At 65.7% G+C, this 16,706-nt stretch overlaps 1 protein-coding gene across 5 annotated transcripts in view; it reads left to right on the top strand.

Annotated features, from left to right (window-relative positions):
• The window catches only part of LOC141732449 (opioid-binding protein/cell adhesion molecule homolog), a 318,029-nt gene extending 305,833 nt beyond the window's left edge, over positions 1-12,196 (top strand). For all 5 annotated transcript variants that reach the window (XM_074561476.1, XM_074561477.1, XM_074561475.1 and 2 more), the window contains one exon: positions 9,129-12,196. In XM_074561476.1, coding sequence (XP_074417577.1) covers positions 9,129-9,229 — 101 coding nt within the window. In that variant the 3' untranslated portion in view covers positions 9,230-12,196. The remainder of the gene's footprint in view (positions 1-9,128) is intronic.
• The last annotated feature ends 4,510 nt before the right edge of the window (positions 12,197-16,706 follow it).

The following is a 16,706-nucleotide window of genomic DNA, read 5'->3' as shown; positions in this document are numbered from 1 at the left end:
CCGGATCGCGGATAAAGATATTAAAGAGAAGTGGCCCCGGCACCGAGCCCCGGGGGACGCCGCTTGTGACCGGACGCCTACCGGACTTAACTCCGTTCGCCGCCGCTCTCTGGGCGCGGCCGTCCGGCCGGTTTTTTACCCGGCGAAGGGTACGCCCGTCCGGGCCGTGAGCGGACGGTTTCTCCAGGAGGATGCTGTGGGAAACGGTGTCAAAGGCTTTGCAACGATCCAAGCAGATAACGTCCGCTAAGTGGATCACCTCATCGTAGAAGGATATTAGGTTTGATAGGCACGACCTGCCCTTCACAAACCCGTGCTGACCGGGCCTGCTCACCCTGTTCTCCTGCGTGTGCCGTGTAATGGCACTGAGGAGGATCTGTTCCGTGACCTTCCCAGGCGCCGAGGTCGGACTGACTGGCCCGTCGTTCCCCGGATCCTCCTTCCGGCCCTTCTCGCCGATGGATGTCGTGTTTGCTAACCTCCGGTCAGCCGGTCCTTTTCTGCGAGACGCCTTTCCGGACGCTCCCGCCCGAGTCCCCCGCGCCGCCTGGGGAAAACGGTTTCCCCGGCGCGGCCGACGGCGCTCGCCCTCGTCGACGCGGCCACGGCCGGCCTCAGCCTCTCGACCCAGCCTCTGCCGAGCCCTCTGCGGACCGCGACCTCCCTCCCGTCGAGCTCGCGGGGAATCACGGAATCGCTCGGGTCGGAAAAGACCCTCGGGATCGTGGAGTCCGAGCGTCGGCTCCGCTCTATGAGGTGCTCCCTTACGCACCTTATCCCTTAATGCCGCATCCACACGGGTCTTAAACGCGTCTGGGGACGGCGACTCCGCCGCCGCCCCGGGCGGCCCGCTCCCGTGTCCGACCGCTCTTTCCGGGGAGGATTTTTTCCTCGCGTCCCGCCTAAACCTCCCCTGCTGCGGCCCGAAGCCATTCCCTCTTGTTCGATCCCTAATGACCCGTGAGAAGAGACCGGCGCCGACCGCCCGACGGCGGCCTTTCGAGTCGTCGCGGAGAGCGACGAGGTCTCCCCTCACCCTCCTCGCCCTCAAACTGAACGGTCCCGGCTCCTTCGGCCGCTCCTCGTCGGATTTATGCTCCGGGCCCGTCGCCGGCTTCGCGGCCCTCCTCCCCGCTCGCTCTGGCGCCTCGGGAGCGCTCTCGTGTCGAGGCGCCCCCGGCCGGACGCCGTGCTTGAGGGATGGCCTCCCCCGTGCGGAGCGCGGGGGGACGATCGCGGAATCGCGGAATTTTTCAGAGTCGGAAGGGACCTCCGGAGCTTGTCTAGGCCGACTCCCCCACTAGAGCGGGATTGCCTACGGCGCGTCCCTCGGGGCCGCGTCCGGTCGGGTCTTGAAAGTCTCCGGAGACGGGGACCCCACGACCTCCCCGGGCGGCCCGTTCCCGTGCTCCGTCGCCCTCGCCGGAAAGAAGTTTTTCCGTGTCTTCGAACGGAACTTCCTAAGTGCTAGCTTGCACCCATCGCCCCTCGTCCCGTCGCCGGGAATGGCTGAAAAGAGCCCGGCTCCATCCTCCTTAAACCCGCCCTTCGGGTACTTGTAAACGTTAATCGGGTTCCCCCCTCGACCTTCTCTCCTCCGGGCTAAAGAGTCCCGGCTCTCTTGGCCTTTCCTCCTAAGGGAGGCGCTCCTGTCCCTCGGCAGTCTCGGTCGCCCTTCGCCGGGCTCGCTCCGTCGGCTCCCCGTCCCTCTCGGACCGGGGGGCCCGAAACCGGATGCGGGGCTCCGGTCGTGGCCTCGCCGGGGCGGAGCGGAGGGGGAGGATGACCTCCCTCGACCCGTTGGCCGCGGCCTTCCCTGTGCGCCCTGGGACGCCGTCGGCCTTCTCGGCGACGAGGGCGCGCTGCCGGCTCGTGGATAATTTGCTGTCTGCTAGGACCCCCGGGTCCTTCTCCTCGGAGCTGCTTCCCGGCGTGTCCGCCCCTAACCTGTACTGGTGGCTTGGCGTTCTTCCTTCCCGGGAGCGGGACCCTACGCTTGCTTTCGTTGAACCTCCTTTGGGTCTTCTCCGCCCGGCTCTCCGGCCCGTCCGGGTCGCGCCGGCCGGCGGCGCGGCCCTCCGGGGCGTCGGCCGCCCCTCCTGGCTCGGTGGTGTCGGCGAACTTGCCGAGGATACCCTCTGTCCCCTCGTCTAGGTCCTCAATGAATATCTCGAACGACATCGCACCGAGCATCGACCCCCGAGGGATGCCGCCGGTGGTGGGCCTCCGGCCGGACCCCGTGCCGCCGATCGCGACCCTCCGAGTCCCGTCGCTCGTCCGGCTCGCGATCCGCCTCGCTGTCGCCTCGTCTGGCCCGTGCTTCCTCGGCTTCCTAATGAGGACGTTGTGGGAGACGGTGTCAAAAGCCTTGCGGAGGTCGAGGGAGACGGCGTCTACGGCTCTCCCCTCATCCGGCCGACCCGTTGAAACGTCGTAGAAAGCTCTCCGATTGGCCGGGCGTCGTTTGCCCTCGAAAAGCCGTGCTGACCGCTTCCGATGATAACTTCCCGTTCCTCTGCGTGTCGGAGGCGACGTCCGGAACGAGTCGCTCCGTTACCTTCCCGGGGACGGAGGTGAGACTGACTGGTCCGTGCTTCCCCGGGTCCTCCTTCCCGCCCTTTCGGAAGGCTGGAGAGATGTTGGCCTTCTGCCGGTCCGCGGGCGCGGCACCTCTCCCGTCCTCCGTGACCTTTCGAAGACGACGGAGAGCGGCCGAGCGACCGCGTCCGCCGGCTCTCTCGGCGCTCGCGGGTGCGTCTCGTCGGGGCCCGCAGACTCGACGCCGCTTCGGCCGAGCAGTCCCCGACCTCGTCGTCCTCGGCTGGCCGAAACTCCTCCTCTCTCCGGACCTCGCCCCTTGCCTCCGGGGCCCGGGGCACGCGAGGGACGGCTTTAGCGGCGAAGACCGAAGCGGAGGCAGCGTCGGGTAGCTCCGCCTTCTCCGCGTCTTCCGCCGCCGGGGCGCCCGTCTCCTTCGTCAGCGGGCCTATACGTTCTCCCTGGCCTTCCTTTTTCTATCGGTATTCCAAAAGAACCTCTTCTCGTTATCTTGTGCCGCGGCGGCCGACGTGAGTTCCGCTCGGGCTTCGGCCCTTCTAATTTTCGCCCTGCGGAGCTTCGCTACGGCTCGGTGTCTTTCAAAAGGGGCCGACCCCTTTTCCACAGATCGTAAACTGTCCTTTTTTCCCCCCGAGGCCCGGCCGCAGCTCTCCGTTTAGCCGGGCCGGTCGGCTTCCCCGTCCGCTCGGATCTCGGGACTCGGGGACGGCCTTCTCCCGAGCTTTTAAGAGGTCCTCCTTGACGTAAGACCGGCCTTCCCGGGTGCCTTAGCCCTTCGGTACCGTCCCCCGAGGGACGCTCTCGACCGTGTCCCCGAGCGGGCCGAAGTTCGCCCTTCGGAAATCTGAGGCGGCGGTCAGGTCTGAGGAGGGGCTCCCCGCCTCGCTTCGCCGAGAATCGAAAGTTCTCTCCTCTCGCGATCGCTCGGCCCGGGACGGCCTCCAATCTTTCCGTCCCCTACGAGACCTTCTCTGTTAACGAGCGGCCGGTCCAGGAGGGCGCTTTCCCTGGTCGGCTCCCGCGCCGGCTGCGTCGGGAAGCCATCTTCCGCGCGCTCCGGCGACCTCCGGGACCGTTCCCCCCCGCCGCGTTATGTCGCCGCGGACGTCGGGGAAGGTGAAGTCCCCTGCGCGAACGAGGGCGAGCGATCCCGAGACCTCTGCCGGCTGCTCGTAGAACATTTCATCGGCCTCTGCGTCCCGGTTGGTGTGGGCGGGGGTCCGTGACAAACTCCCGCCGCAACGTCCAGCTTCTTGTCTTTCCCCTCGATTCTTCTCCGTAAACGCTCGACCGCATCGGCGCGCGCGTTGTTGAGTTCTTGGCGTTCGAAACCGCCCCCGCCGCAGAGGGCCACCCCGCCGCCCCTCCTTCCTCGCCCGTCCCTTCGGAATGGTCGGTAGCCGTCGATCGCCGCGCTCCGGTTGCGCGTGTCTTCCCGCCGCGTTTCCGACGGCGGCCGTATCGTAGTTGCCCCGCCGCGCGACGGCCTCCGACTCTCCCCGTTCGTTGTTCGTGCGGATGCGCTTCAGCTGGGCTAATTGCCTTGCCGCTTCGCTGCGGGGACGAGCCCTTCTTCCCGCCCGCCCGCGCTCAGACGTTCCCGCGGTTGCCGGCCCGTCCCCGCTCCTCGCGTGTCTTTGCTAGCGCGTGCGTCGTCGTCTCCCGCCTCCGTTGCGACGACGGGCTGCGAGACCTCGCCGGCGCCGGCGTGCTGCTCCCGGGCGCCGCTTCGGGTCGCTCCGCTTCTGTCCCCGTCCCCCTTCGAACCTACTTTAAAGCCCTTGCGACGAGGCCTGCTGACTCCCGTCCCGGAATCCTTCCTCCCCTTTTGGTTAGGCTTTGCCCGCCTTTTGCCGGCATACCTGGCGTCCCGTATAGCGATCCGCGATCAAAGTAACCGAAGTTCGGACGGTCGCGCCCGTCTCCGAGCCGGGAGTTAATCTCCTCGCTCTGCCTGTTGATCCCCTCGTCGATCCCCGCAACTGGTGGCACGGAGGAGGATGCCGCTCGCGCTCCCGATCCCTTAACCGGCCCTCCCGGGGCTCCAAAGTCTCTCTTCGTCGCCCTTAGACTTCCGGTAGCTATCTCGTCGTTCCCTGCTTGAAATAGCAGCGGCGTGTAATCGTCTGAGGGCCGCACCGGGGTAAGGAGTCGCCTCCTCCGTGCGTCCCCGATCCCGGCCCCGGGGAGGCGGCCAGCTCCTCCGTGGGACGCGTCCCGTCGACGGGTAGGGCCCTCCGCCGCCCTCGCGAGGGAGTCGCCTCCTACGATCGCCTTCCTTTTTTGCCGGGTTGAGGACGTCCCGAGTCGTGGGGGCGAGCGATGAGCCCCGCGTGACTCGCCAGGCGGACGGTCCTCTCCGTCCTCGTTTGCCTGGCCCCGGATTCCGCGGCCCCCGTGCCTGCGGCCCCTCTTTTCTTCCTCGGGGCCGTGGTGATAATACAGGCGGTACGCCTTTCAGACCGTGGAGGCGTCTCCGGCAGCGATTTCCCGTTGTCCGCGTCCTCGTTCGGCGGGCCTTCCTCGTTTGGTACCTCGTATCTGTTGTTCAGAGGTACCGGGGGCGACGGGGGGGCGGGGGGGGGGGAGCGAGGCGAGGGTTTGCCCGCCGCCCCGACCGCGAACTCGCCTCTGTTCTCTCCCTTCGTTTAGGCTCCCGCCTTCTGCGTGGCGGGAGCGGGCCGCGGGGGCCTCCGGTTCCCGGCCGCTCTCCGCCAGGTGCTCCCGTTTCTGTTTCGAGGAGGGCGGAGCCCGGCTCCGCCCGGTCCGTTGCTTCCTCAGCCTCCCCGGTGCTTCTTAACCTTTCCGCTTCCTCTCTCGGCTCCGCCGCCAGGCCGAGCGGATCCTTTACCTGCTCGCTACGTAGGCGACGGTTCTAATAGCTGCCTCCCGTCGTCGGCGGAAGGCTCCAGCGCTCCCCCGCGGACGGCGATCCTCGACGGCCCGAGCCAAATCAGGTTCTCCTCGGGCTTTCGCCCTTCTCTGTTTCTCCCCGCCTAGCCTCGCGACCTCTCTGCGGTCCCCCTGAGCGGTCCGCCCTTTCTTCTGAACGCCGTAAACTCCCCATTTTTCCCCAAGTCAGACCGGAGCTCTTCGCTCGGTCGGGCCGCTCTTTTTCTCCCGCGGCTCCCCTTTCGGCGTGCGGGGACGGCCCGCTCCTGCGCCTCTTGATTTCTTTCCCGAACGACGCGTGGCCTTAGAATCGTAGACCGTGTTGGCTCGGCAGGGACCTTTAAAGGCCGCCTAGTCCAACCCCCACCCCGCGGTAAGCACGGACGTCTTTAACTCGCTCGGAGCCTCGACGATCCCGGCTTCGAACGGCTCCGGGGAAGGGACCTCCGCCGGCCCTCTGGGGAACCCGCGCCGGTGTCTCGCCGCCCTCGATGTAAAGAGCTTCTTCCCGACGCCTCATCGGGCCGTGCCCTGCTCCGGTTTAAAACCGTTGCCCCTCGTCCTGTCGCCGCGTGCCCTTGAAAACGGCCCTTCCCCCGCTTTCTCGTAGGCCCCCCTTCGGGTGCCAGAAGGCTGCTCTGAGCTCTCCCCCGAGCCTTCTCTTCTCCGGGCCGAACGACCCCGACTCCCTCGGGCCTGTCTTTGTAGGAACGGTGCTCCGGCCCTTTGATCGTCTTTGTGGCCCTCCCTCGGGACCCCCTCCGACAGGTCCGAGTCCCTTCCGGACTGCCTCCCGAGAAACTCTCTCCGCCGGGCTGCTAAATAGGCCGACGTCCGCCCTCCGCGACTCCGAGGGGGGGTTCTGCCGACCCGCCTCCTCGCTTCCACGAGCGTCGAACCCTCTGTCGTTTCTCGATCGCTAAGCCCCGGACGGCCCCCGCCCCCTCGTCGCCGGCGAGCCCTCCGTGCGCAAACGACGGGTCCGGCGGGACGCCCTCCCCGAGTCGGCTGCCTCCCGGGCTGTGTTGTGAAATGATCCTCGACACGCTACAGGTTTCGCAATAGAGAGTCGCTCGTCAGCACGTGCGTCGCGACCGCACCGTCGGCGGTAAGCGCCCGCGGTGCGCGACCCCGCTTGACAAAGCTCCGCTCGAGACGCGTACCCTGACGGCCGCGCGCTGCCATCCTCCTCCAACGCCTTTGCCGACCTGCCTGCCGACGGCTGTCACCCCCGTGCCGCAAACGCCCACCTGAGATTCCGCATGTCCCGCCGACGCGTTGGAGAGCCGTTCTCGCCGCCCGTCCGTCCCGCCACTCCTGAGCGCTGAGGTCTCCGGCTCCGACCGTCCGGCGCGGCTCTCGGTTGGGATCTTTCCGATCCGTTGTGACCCGCATCCCAACACCGTGACCCGCCGCCGGCATGCGCACCCGCCCTCTCCCAGTGGCGTGTTTGTGTTGCGTGTCTGTGTCGCTCCGTGATATTTCTCGGTAGCTCGATGGCGTGTCTCCGTCGCCTATCTCCGTCACGGATCTCCGTCGCCCTAGAAATATTGGCCGAAAACACGAGGCCTCCTCGCTGCAACGTCTTTCCTCCGTGCGCCGGGCGTTCCCGCAGCGTCCCTCGCCTGTCGTGCTCGTCGCTCCGCTTTCCTGACGCTCCCCTGGCTGGCCTGATGTCGCGTGAAGGGAGCGAGCTGTTTTGGCAGAAAATAAACCCCCTTGCGTTCCAACGCTACTCACCACGGTGGGAGGCTAGGTGCGGCTGGGTTTAAATTCCGAGCGATGCCCGATGCGCTAGCGGCCGAACTGTTTTGGCAGAAAATAAACCCCCTTGCGTTCTAACGCTCCTCACCGCGGTGGGAGGCTAGGTGCGGCTGGGTTTAAATTCCGAGCGATGCCTGATGCGCTAGCGGCCGAACTGTTTTGGCAGAAAATAAACCCCCTTGCGTTCTAACGCTCCTCACCGCAGTGGGAGGCTAGGTGCGGCTGGGTTTACGTTCTGAGCGATGCCCAATTCGCCCCTATCGGTCCGGTCGCGTTTAAGCGATTTTAAACCATTGCGCTTTGGATACGCTGATAGCGGACTGCACCTTCGGTCCAGTCGTGCTCGTGAACTGGCACGGCCGCGCTCGAGCCTTTGGGAGCGTTCCAGGAGAAACGGAAACGGCGAGCTGCTTAAACGGTGCGGTTTATTCGAGCGACGGATACATAGCTTCTTACGAACGCCGGTGCTAAATACGCTGTCTGCAAAACACGTGCAAATAAAAGTATCGTTAAATATACGATATGCGCGACAAAGTGATACGCGATACAGCCTGGCTATAAAGGTAAGAAAGAGACTCTCTAGAGAGACTTCTCATGGAGGCGTGTTTTGGTATTACGATGACGCTACGACGAGCAAAGTTCGCGCAAAGGACGGTGTTTTGTCAAAATGTGACGGAACGGTGGCTCGGGGTGGCGAATCGGCAGCTCGTCGGTTCCAGAGTGCCGTCTCGTTCCCGTATCTGCTATGCGTCGCGGGGTGAGGCCGCGGAAGGCCGCGTTCCGTCCCCCGTGTCGCTTCGCGAGCGATACGGTACGGGCAATCGCAGACGGTCGATTCTTCGCATGCCAGCTGCGGCTGTATTCTACCTTAGAAGCCTGGTGATTTTACACCTTGCCTTAATGCGTGAACGATGCTGTATTTTTTTGGCCGCTTTCGTAATGATTCCATGCCTGACTGCCTGCCAGACAAAAATAGGCACGGAGCAGCGCCTTGTGCCCGCGCCGGCCGGACGCCCCTCCCAGCTTCCCGGGAGCCCGTCGAGATGGCCCTGCGGGCCCTCCCCCTGAACGTCCGATCTCCTGGCGTCCCGTTCCGTGTTCTGCGTGCGCGGCACCGACTCCCCGCTCCCCCTGACTTACGAGTATGCCCGCAGGGCTGGCGCTGCCTCACCCCTGGCCCAGCCGGCGGCGGCCCTCGGCGGAACTCTCTCCGTGGCCGGACCTTCCCGTCCCGAGGGGTGACCTGCAACAAATGGCACGCGAGTTGACCGCCCTGCCGACTGACTCCCGCTGCCCGGGACCAAAAAACTTCAAGGCGCGGGGCGCCGCGTGCTTTCCCGGAGGCGCGAACCTGCCGCGCTGCCCGTTGCCCTGCCGGCCCTCCTCGGCTGTCGCTACCCGCCCGTCTGCTCCTTTGCTTTAGGAGCAGAAGGGCCCCGTCGACCACAAAGAGACATGCCCTGCTCCCGGCCCTCCCCGCTGCCGCCCGCCCGCCCGCCCGCACCGCAACGCTCCGCTCCGGCGTAAACCGTGTCCCCGGCTCTTCGCCCTGCTCGGCTGCCGCCGTCTCGGGGACCCTTCTTTCCCAGCAGGGTCGCGGCGCCTGGGCGAGCTGCTCCGGTCCCGGCCGCGCCTGCCCTGAGCGTCCTTCTCCTCCGACGAGAACCACGTCTCCGCTACAAAACCCCCTCGACACCGCTCTCCAAAGGCCAAACAAACCCACCGCCCCCCTGGACGGGGCGGGAGGGAGGCGACTCCACACGTCGGTGCCGGGAGACGTCTGGCTCCCGGAGCGCAACGGGGAAGGGGCCGGGGAACCGCGGGGAGGGTGGGGATGAGGGGGTGCCCTTTACTCCAGCGCGCTTGCGCTTAACGCTGTCCTCTCTCTTCCTCCTCTTCTCTCCCCCGCACAGGGCCCGGAGCCGTGCACGACGGCGGCAACGCGGCGTCCCGGGCGGCCGCCGGCCTCTGCCTCTGGGCCGCCCTCCTCGCTCGCCTCCTCCTCGACTTTTGATAAGGGAGCGGAGGGTCCCGGGAGGCCCCGCCGCCCCTCTCCCCCGCCGCGGGCTCGGCCCGCCGCGCCGCCCGGGGACTCCTCTCCGTCGGACGGGCGATGCGCCGGAGGATGGGCGGCGGCGCCCGGCGTCCGAGGATGGCCCCGCCTCCCGCGTGCCAGGATCGTTCTCGCCGCCGGTTACGCGCTGTACAGACCCCGCCACGTGCCACCAGACTGCCGCCCGCCACCGTCTCCCTGGGGATGCGGACCGGCGCGGACGGGGCTTCCCGCGGCCGCCTGCCCCGGCCGCCTCATCTGCCGCACGCGGGGAGTGGAGCCGTCACCGGGGATGTCCGTCTCGTCGTCTCGCTAAGCCGCCTATGCCCAAAAAGACCCCTGGGCTGAAGCCCCTGGGCTCGGCCTTGAGCCCGCTTGGTCCTGAATGTCCGTCGTCGCCACCAAAGCTCATCCCTAAGTGCCCCTGACATCGCCCCGACCTGTTGCCTGGCCCCGTGGGGCGGCCCGACTGTGACCCTCCCGGCCCTGTCTGAGCAGATTGCCCAATGCAGCTCATCGTTATCCCTCAAGGTCCAGGCACCTCCCGCTACGCCTTCTCCCCGCTGCCGTCACGCCCCGCCTCCCCAAAACCACCTCGCCTTCCTGAGGGTGCGAGGCTGCTCTCCCAGGAACGTGAGCCCTGGAGGCCGCCGGCAGCCCTCACGGGGACGACGGCTGTCCTGGTTGCCGAACCATCGCCCCCTCCTCGCTCCGGACCCCGGCCCGCTCTGCTGCTGCCCCCCGAACGCCGGGACCCGCCCCGCGGCTCCCGCCCCGATGCGCTGTCTGCGCCGATGGGGCGGGTTCCCCCCGACTCGTTTCTAAAGTGCTTTCCACCCGGCACATCAAAAGCACAGCACAACCTACACGAGGCAGAGACGCTGAACTACACGGCCGAACGCCACGCGACAAACCCCCTTTCCTACCGCTCCAGCGCTCCCGTCCCCCTGCACGCGCCCGGAGGGGACGCGATGGCGTGCTTCCCGCCTCGAGGGCCCTGCCTCGGCCGCGGCGTACGTCCCCGGTCCCTCTCTCGGCCTGGCCTCCCCGTATCATTGAGCCAAGCGTCTCTGCCTCCCCAAGGACAGCACAAATGCGAGAGCCGGCCCCGAGCTGCAACGTCCCCGCTCTGCCTTTCCTCACGCCCGCCGCGTGCCCCTGCCTGAGGAGAGTCCGATGTGTTTGAGCCGGCGGAGGAGGCTCCGGCTCCGCCCGTTCGCTGCCGCGTCGCGGCAGGGCCGAGGATGGCTCCTCTCCCCGAGCTCGCTGCCGGCCGATCCTCCCTGCCGCAACAGACCTTCAACACAGCGGTGGATGAGCCCCTCCTCTACCCTCTGCTTCCTCCGGCCACCCTGGAACGCTCCTACCCCCCTTCCCCGCTGCCCGCCGCGGCGACCGCCCTGCCTCCCTCGGCGGGTACGTGGCGGTGGCCCCAAGCCCTCCCGCCGCTGCGTGGGCGCCCGGGAAGGCTCTGGGGCCGCGGGTCCGGGGACAGACCCTCCCGTCCCGCTCCTGAAAAGTCACGCACGATGCCAGACCCTCTACCCGCAACAGGGACGCGACTCCGCGGCGACACGCTGAGCGAGCACACAGAAACGATCCTCGATCCCGACCTAACGCCTACCCCTGCCGGGACCTTTCCTTCTCCCTCCGTAAACGAGGTGGCTGAAGAACCTCGGCCGCGCACGTGCCGTCTTTCCCTTGCAAACTCTGCCGCTGCCCGGAGCTCCTCGCCCTGCCGTCCCGCTTTCCCTGGCTGTGAGGAAGCCGGGCCGATGGCCCGCGGCGTGCGAGATCTAAACCAATTCCCAACCCCGAGGCCGTGACGTGCCGCCGCCCCGTCCTCTGTTCCGCCGTGTCCCTGCTCTTGACGGGCTGCCCGGGTCCTGCGCTGACTGGCGCGTGGCGCAAGGCTGTCGCCAAAAACAATCAACAGCTCCGCAATCTCCGTCAACGCTCCCGCCCCCCGGCACCCTGGATGTTCAACGTGTACCGCAACTGACCGGCAACGAACACGTGGCCCCGAGACGGGGGCCTTGCCGGCGCCGGCCCGACGCGCTGGCTTACCTGCTGGGCTGGCCGTGGCGCTGACCGGGCGAGTCCGCGTCGCGCGGTCCCTGTGGTGCTGCTCCTCTTCGCCGCCGGCATCCCAGAAAGGCGGTACCGGCCGCGATCCCCGTCCGACCCCGTGGCCACGGGCACCTTTGCAGAGCCGGGATGCCGCCGTCTTCGGCTGGCACGGCACCGCCTGCGTCCTACCCCGTGTGCCAGCTCCGGAAGTACCCTTGGGCATGGGAGACGCCTCGCCCCGACGCCGTCGGCCCGCCTCGCCGCCCCTCCTCTGCCACCCCCGGACCTCGCCGGGTCGGCCCCAGATTTCTCTGTCCCCGCGGCAGAAATGCTAAACTGGCCCCGGTCACGCGGGGCCGGAGGCGTCGCAGAGAGCGGAGGTGATGACGAGACACCGTGGCGCGCCCCGAGGCTGGCGGACCCGGCGCTGAGGAGGCCCCCGCCCCGTCCTTCTCCTCCCTGGGTCGGCTCCCCTGTCCTCGTCTGCCGGGACGGCGTCAGACTTTCTTGTGCCGTGTAACGTGCCATTGTGTGGAACGCGTTGGCCGTCCGAGACCGGCCCCGCCGCGGCTCGGCCGGGCGACGGACCCCGTCGCCGCCGCATTCGGATGCTCGGGGCTGGGGTGGGGTGGACGCCCCGGGCGCCCGGGGCGGAGGGAGCGCGGCTCCCGGGGAGGGGGGGAAGTCTCTCCTGCCGACGGCCGGTCTTGAGTTTCCGTCGATCATTGTATTCCAAGGGTGGCTATACTACCTGAGATTTGTGCATGTTACATTGTAGTTGTAACCTTTTCTAATTCGGCAAGAATAAGAGATGGTTGTGATTGTGCAGTGTACCAATAAAGTTTGACGAACTTTGTACCTTCGGGGCTTTGCTTCGCGGACCCCGCGCACCCAGGGATGGCTCCGTTGCTTCGGTTGGAGCCTCTTTCGATCGCCCCCTCCGACGGCGGCGCTCGGAGCCCCCGCGACCCGGGCCCTGGTGCCGTTCGGCCCGTCCCTCGCCTCGTCCCTCGTGTCCCCCCCCGCCCCAGGAAGCGGCGTCGCGTCTCTCCGAAGGGTCCCCGATCCCTCCTGCCTCCTTCCCCGGCCGCCGATGAGCGCGATGAGCACGTACCTGCTGATGGAGCCCCGGAGGGGTAAGGACCACCTTCGCTCTCGCCGCTCACCTATGTTCAGCAGAAGCGGCGTGGTCGAGGGGGGCCTCCTTCGGGCGACTGAGACGTTCCCGGCGTCTTCTCTGTCGTCTCGTTACAACGCCCGCTACGACAACTAAACCTACCCCCGTGCGAGGAACGCCTCCGCAGACAACGTGCGCCTAAAGACGGTGTGCTCCTGTCGTGACCCGACAGCACGTAACACAAAATGTCTTCGTCGAACGACAAAGACGGCCGAGACTGGGAGGAGAAGGCGCCGTGGCCCTCGTCGGCTCCCAGGCGCGGCTACAACCGCCCCCTGAAAACGCGACTCCCGCTCTCCTGGAGGTGCCGCGCTTCTCTGCTCCATCAACCAGGAGAAAACATTCCACAAGCTCCCCTCCTGTGGGACTGGATGCCGGGACGCTTTGCGATCCGTGCCTCGCCGACCGACTCGAGCGCGAGCTGGTGGGTGGCTCCGTTGCCCCCTTGCCCTGGCCGCCCGATCCCCTCGTTGCCGCGTGCTACCTACGCGGCTAGTGTGGCCACCGGGCGGATCAAAGACCGGGTTTCCCTAGAGAAATCCCAAAGCGGACGTCTCTTGACCGTACATCCCAGGATGGAAATGCCGCTGGTGGCACCTGGGTTGACCTGGGGGGACCGGGGGCTGCGGGACTACTGCAGACCCATCGGAAGCGTCGCTCGCTTCGAACGATCCCCTTGGTGGGACCGGACCTCCCTTTGCGTAACCCGACGAGTACGTGAAAAGCCCGGTCCCAACTTTATCCCTGAACTCTGCAACGAACCGCCGTGCCGCTGATGGCGCGTGTGCGGCCCGCGGCTTAGCAAACGGCCCCGTTCCGGCGCTGCTACGGGCTACTGCCACCTCGCACGTCAGGGACGGCTCGGCTGTCCCCCGGGAGCGAGCCCTGCGCAAAGGTAGGTCCTTCCCAAAGCCCGGCAGCGTCCCCAGTAAAGGGGACCAGGAGGGCTGAGCCGGGTGGTGGCTTCCCTGCGTCTTTGTGGGCTGCCTGAGCCCAGAATACGGCCTCCCGACCTTGGGCGTGGGATGAGCTACATCCCCGCCTCGACGCTCTCTTTCCCATCTGCACTGGGGACGAGAAGCTTTCCTCCGAGATACGGGCGGCGAGTCGAGCGGCGTGGCTGGGCGCCGCGAAAAACCCTCTCTGCTCTGAGCCTCTTCCAAAAAAAAAACCAAAAAAAAACCAAACCCGTAAGGGAGCCAGGACTGATAGAATATAACCACAGGTCGAAGCGAAGCCTCGCTCACCTCTTGCGCGTGCTCCCCCTCGCTAACGCTTTCTGTTTTACCGTGCCGGTTCTGCTGGGTATCCGGCAATGGACCTGCCTCTGCTGCAGACGAGCGCGTGCAGATGCCTGAACGCCCTGGCTGATGGCACGTCCCGCTGCCTCGCCCGCATCCTCCTCCTCTTTTGTACCGTGGCCGAGCACCGAGAAGGCGACGCGGCCCCGTTCCGCCTCGAGCCTGGCCACGGTGGGCTTCCTCTGTGACCCTCAGCAATGCCCGACCCGTGCCTAAGGACGAGGACCTCGCCTGCTACGTCCAGAGGGATGGAGGGCGCGTCTCGGGCCGTGACCTCCGTCCCTCCCCAGCAACCAGAGACACCGGTACCTCTGTAAATACTACAGATACGTAGCCGTCCGAGCAGCCTCTCTCTCTTTAGCTTGCTCTTTGTCCCGCAAACTCTGGCGTGGGACTCTTCTCGATCGCTCACCTAGACCGCTTAAAAATTTACAATTGCAGAGAGGAGGTGAGGGCGACAGCCCGGTCGCCTCCGTACCCTTCCTTGGGTGCCGGCGGGATCCCTCCCCGCGTCCTGCCGGGCTCTGGGCGCCGCCTCTCCCGCCGGGCTGGCTCTACCCGGAGGCCAAAGACCTGCGCAGAGCCCTCCGCCGTCTTTTCCCCTGGGAGAGGCGGAGGTACGTGGGCCGCAAAAGACAAAACCGTCTGCGACGCTTTCTCCTATAAACTGTGGGCACTGGGAGGGCTGGCTCCGGCCACGCGCCTCCTTCTGCGCCGTCCCGACCTCGGGATGCTCAAAACTGCCCGCGCCCGGCGGTCCTGCCCCTGCATCCTCGCCACCATGTCCCTTACCTGGGACACGCCGAAAACCTTGGAGTGCGGGCGGCTGTTCCCTCGCCCCGCGCCGGTATCGCTCGGTCTCTGTGTGTCACGCCGCCAGGCTACTCCTGACCAGCCCTTTGTCCCTCTCCCTGTTCTCCAAGCTCATCTTGGGTTACGCCACCTCACGGTAGGGTGCACGTGAAAAAAAACCAACCAACCAACCCCAAAACGTTCCCAGTGTCGCTAACGCACGGCTCACAATCGGCTTGCGATCCGACAAAACCGTGCCGGCCGGCTTGAAGAAGCCGGCGCCCCAGAGCCTGCGGTCGAGGCTGAGGACCAAATCCACCGAAAAACGTTCTGCGCGTCAGCAAAAAAGCAAGACAATAGCCCAGAAAATCTTGACGTGTCCTCCGCTGGCACGGACGGCGAGTTGCACCTTCGTCCGTGTGCAGCTTTGCCCAGGGGCACCCGGTTTCCTACACGCACCTGGCATCGCTCCATCGCTCCGTCCCACGGGACTCGCATCTGCCGCTCCGTGAGCATCCCCTGCAATGTCGTGCCGCCGGGGACGAGGGCTGCGCGGAGCGCTTTTGGGGCGCCGAGCGGCCGGGTGGGATGCTGTGTGTGGCGAATAGGGCAGAGCTGCCCCCCACGCCCTCCCCATCTACTCACCGCGGCCTTACCTGCGATGGCATCCCCTCTGGACTCGCCGCCGAGGTCCGGGTGACCTCTCTCCGACGTTCTCCCGGCCCGGCGCCGCGATTCGGTGCTCCCGCCCCACGTCCCTCCCCCGGTGTCCCTCCCCAGCGGCGTTTCGGGGAGCCCCGTCCCCCGCGGCAATGAGCACCACAACCAGACGGAGCGGCCACATGGAACAATCGTTTTAATGGATAGGCAGAGAGAGCCCCCTCGCCGCCCGCCTGCCCGCGCCCCCCGCGCGCCCCCCGCCGTTGGCCGCGGGGAAGGAAAGGAACCCGAAGGAGGAAAACCCACTGGGGCCGAGACCACGTTTCGGCCGATCCCTTCGCCTTCTTTCCCTCATTATTGTGGGTTTTTTTATATATATATATATATATATACACACACACACACGCACGCACACATATACATACATACATATATATATATATAAAAAAATATAAAACGGAGCTATATAGATCTCCCTCTGTCCCTCGGTTCGCTTGATCCCGCCGCGAAGGCGAAAGGCGATGGAAAAAGGGTCCCGCTCCCCTTTGTCCCCGGCGCGCCGGCGACCCGAGGGCGGGAAAGGCCGGGGGATTCGGGGACGCGCGGACCGAGACGCTCGTCTCGTCGAGGACCGATACACACCTAACTCCATATACAGCATGCAGTAATGGCAGCGGAAGGACCCTGCTGGGAACCGTGGCTAGAACGCTAACAAAAAAAAAAAAATTATATATATATATGTATATTTATATATACTGTATATATATATCCCATAAAAAGATTCAGCATCTCCCTCCGCCTCGACGCGCGGCGAGGGTCGCCCGTGCCCTCGGGGGGGGGAACTGTTCGGACGACCGCTTTTTGGGCCGGTTTCAGAGGGGGGAATTCGGCACAGGAATCCTCCTCCGCGCCGACTCGCCGGGCTCGCCGACCTCCTCAGCCGGTCGCCTCCTGGGCTGCGTGGCGCTCGGCAAACCGACTTCTTCTCTCCGCTCGCTCCCCCTCTCCTTTCCGGATTTCTTTTTTTCTCTATTTTTTTTTTTTTTTCCCTCCCTTCTTTTTTGCGTTTCTGTTTTTGTTTTTTTTTAGGAACTAAGAGTTCTAGGCTCGTATCAGAAAATATAATTAATAAAATTAACCATGACTCAGAATCCCTTATCGTTCACGATGTCCGCGGGTGGTACGATGAACGTGTGGCTCGACGCCGGTCTCCTTCCTCCCTTTCCCTTCGTGGTGGCACGGATACTGTTGAAGATCTATATATCTATACATATATATATATATATATGTATACGTGGAGAAATATATATATATATGTCCTGGAACACAAATGGCGGCACGGTCCGTGAAAAGGCGGGGAAATCTCGGCAAAGAAGAAAAACGGTGCGTCCGGACGGAGGGGTCCCCGGGGGAGGGAGCGGGCGGACGAGGGCGGCGG

This window comes from Larus michahellis, chromosome 17, assembly GCF_964199755.1.
Source record: "Larus michahellis chromosome 17, bLarMic1.1, whole genome shotgun sequence".
In the NCBI taxonomy this organism is placed as follows: Eukaryota; Metazoa; Chordata; class Aves; order Charadriiformes; family Laridae; genus Larus; species Larus michahellis.
The sequence above is the reverse complement of the archived record's forward strand: the minus strand, read 5'-3'. Positions and strand labels throughout refer to the sequence as shown.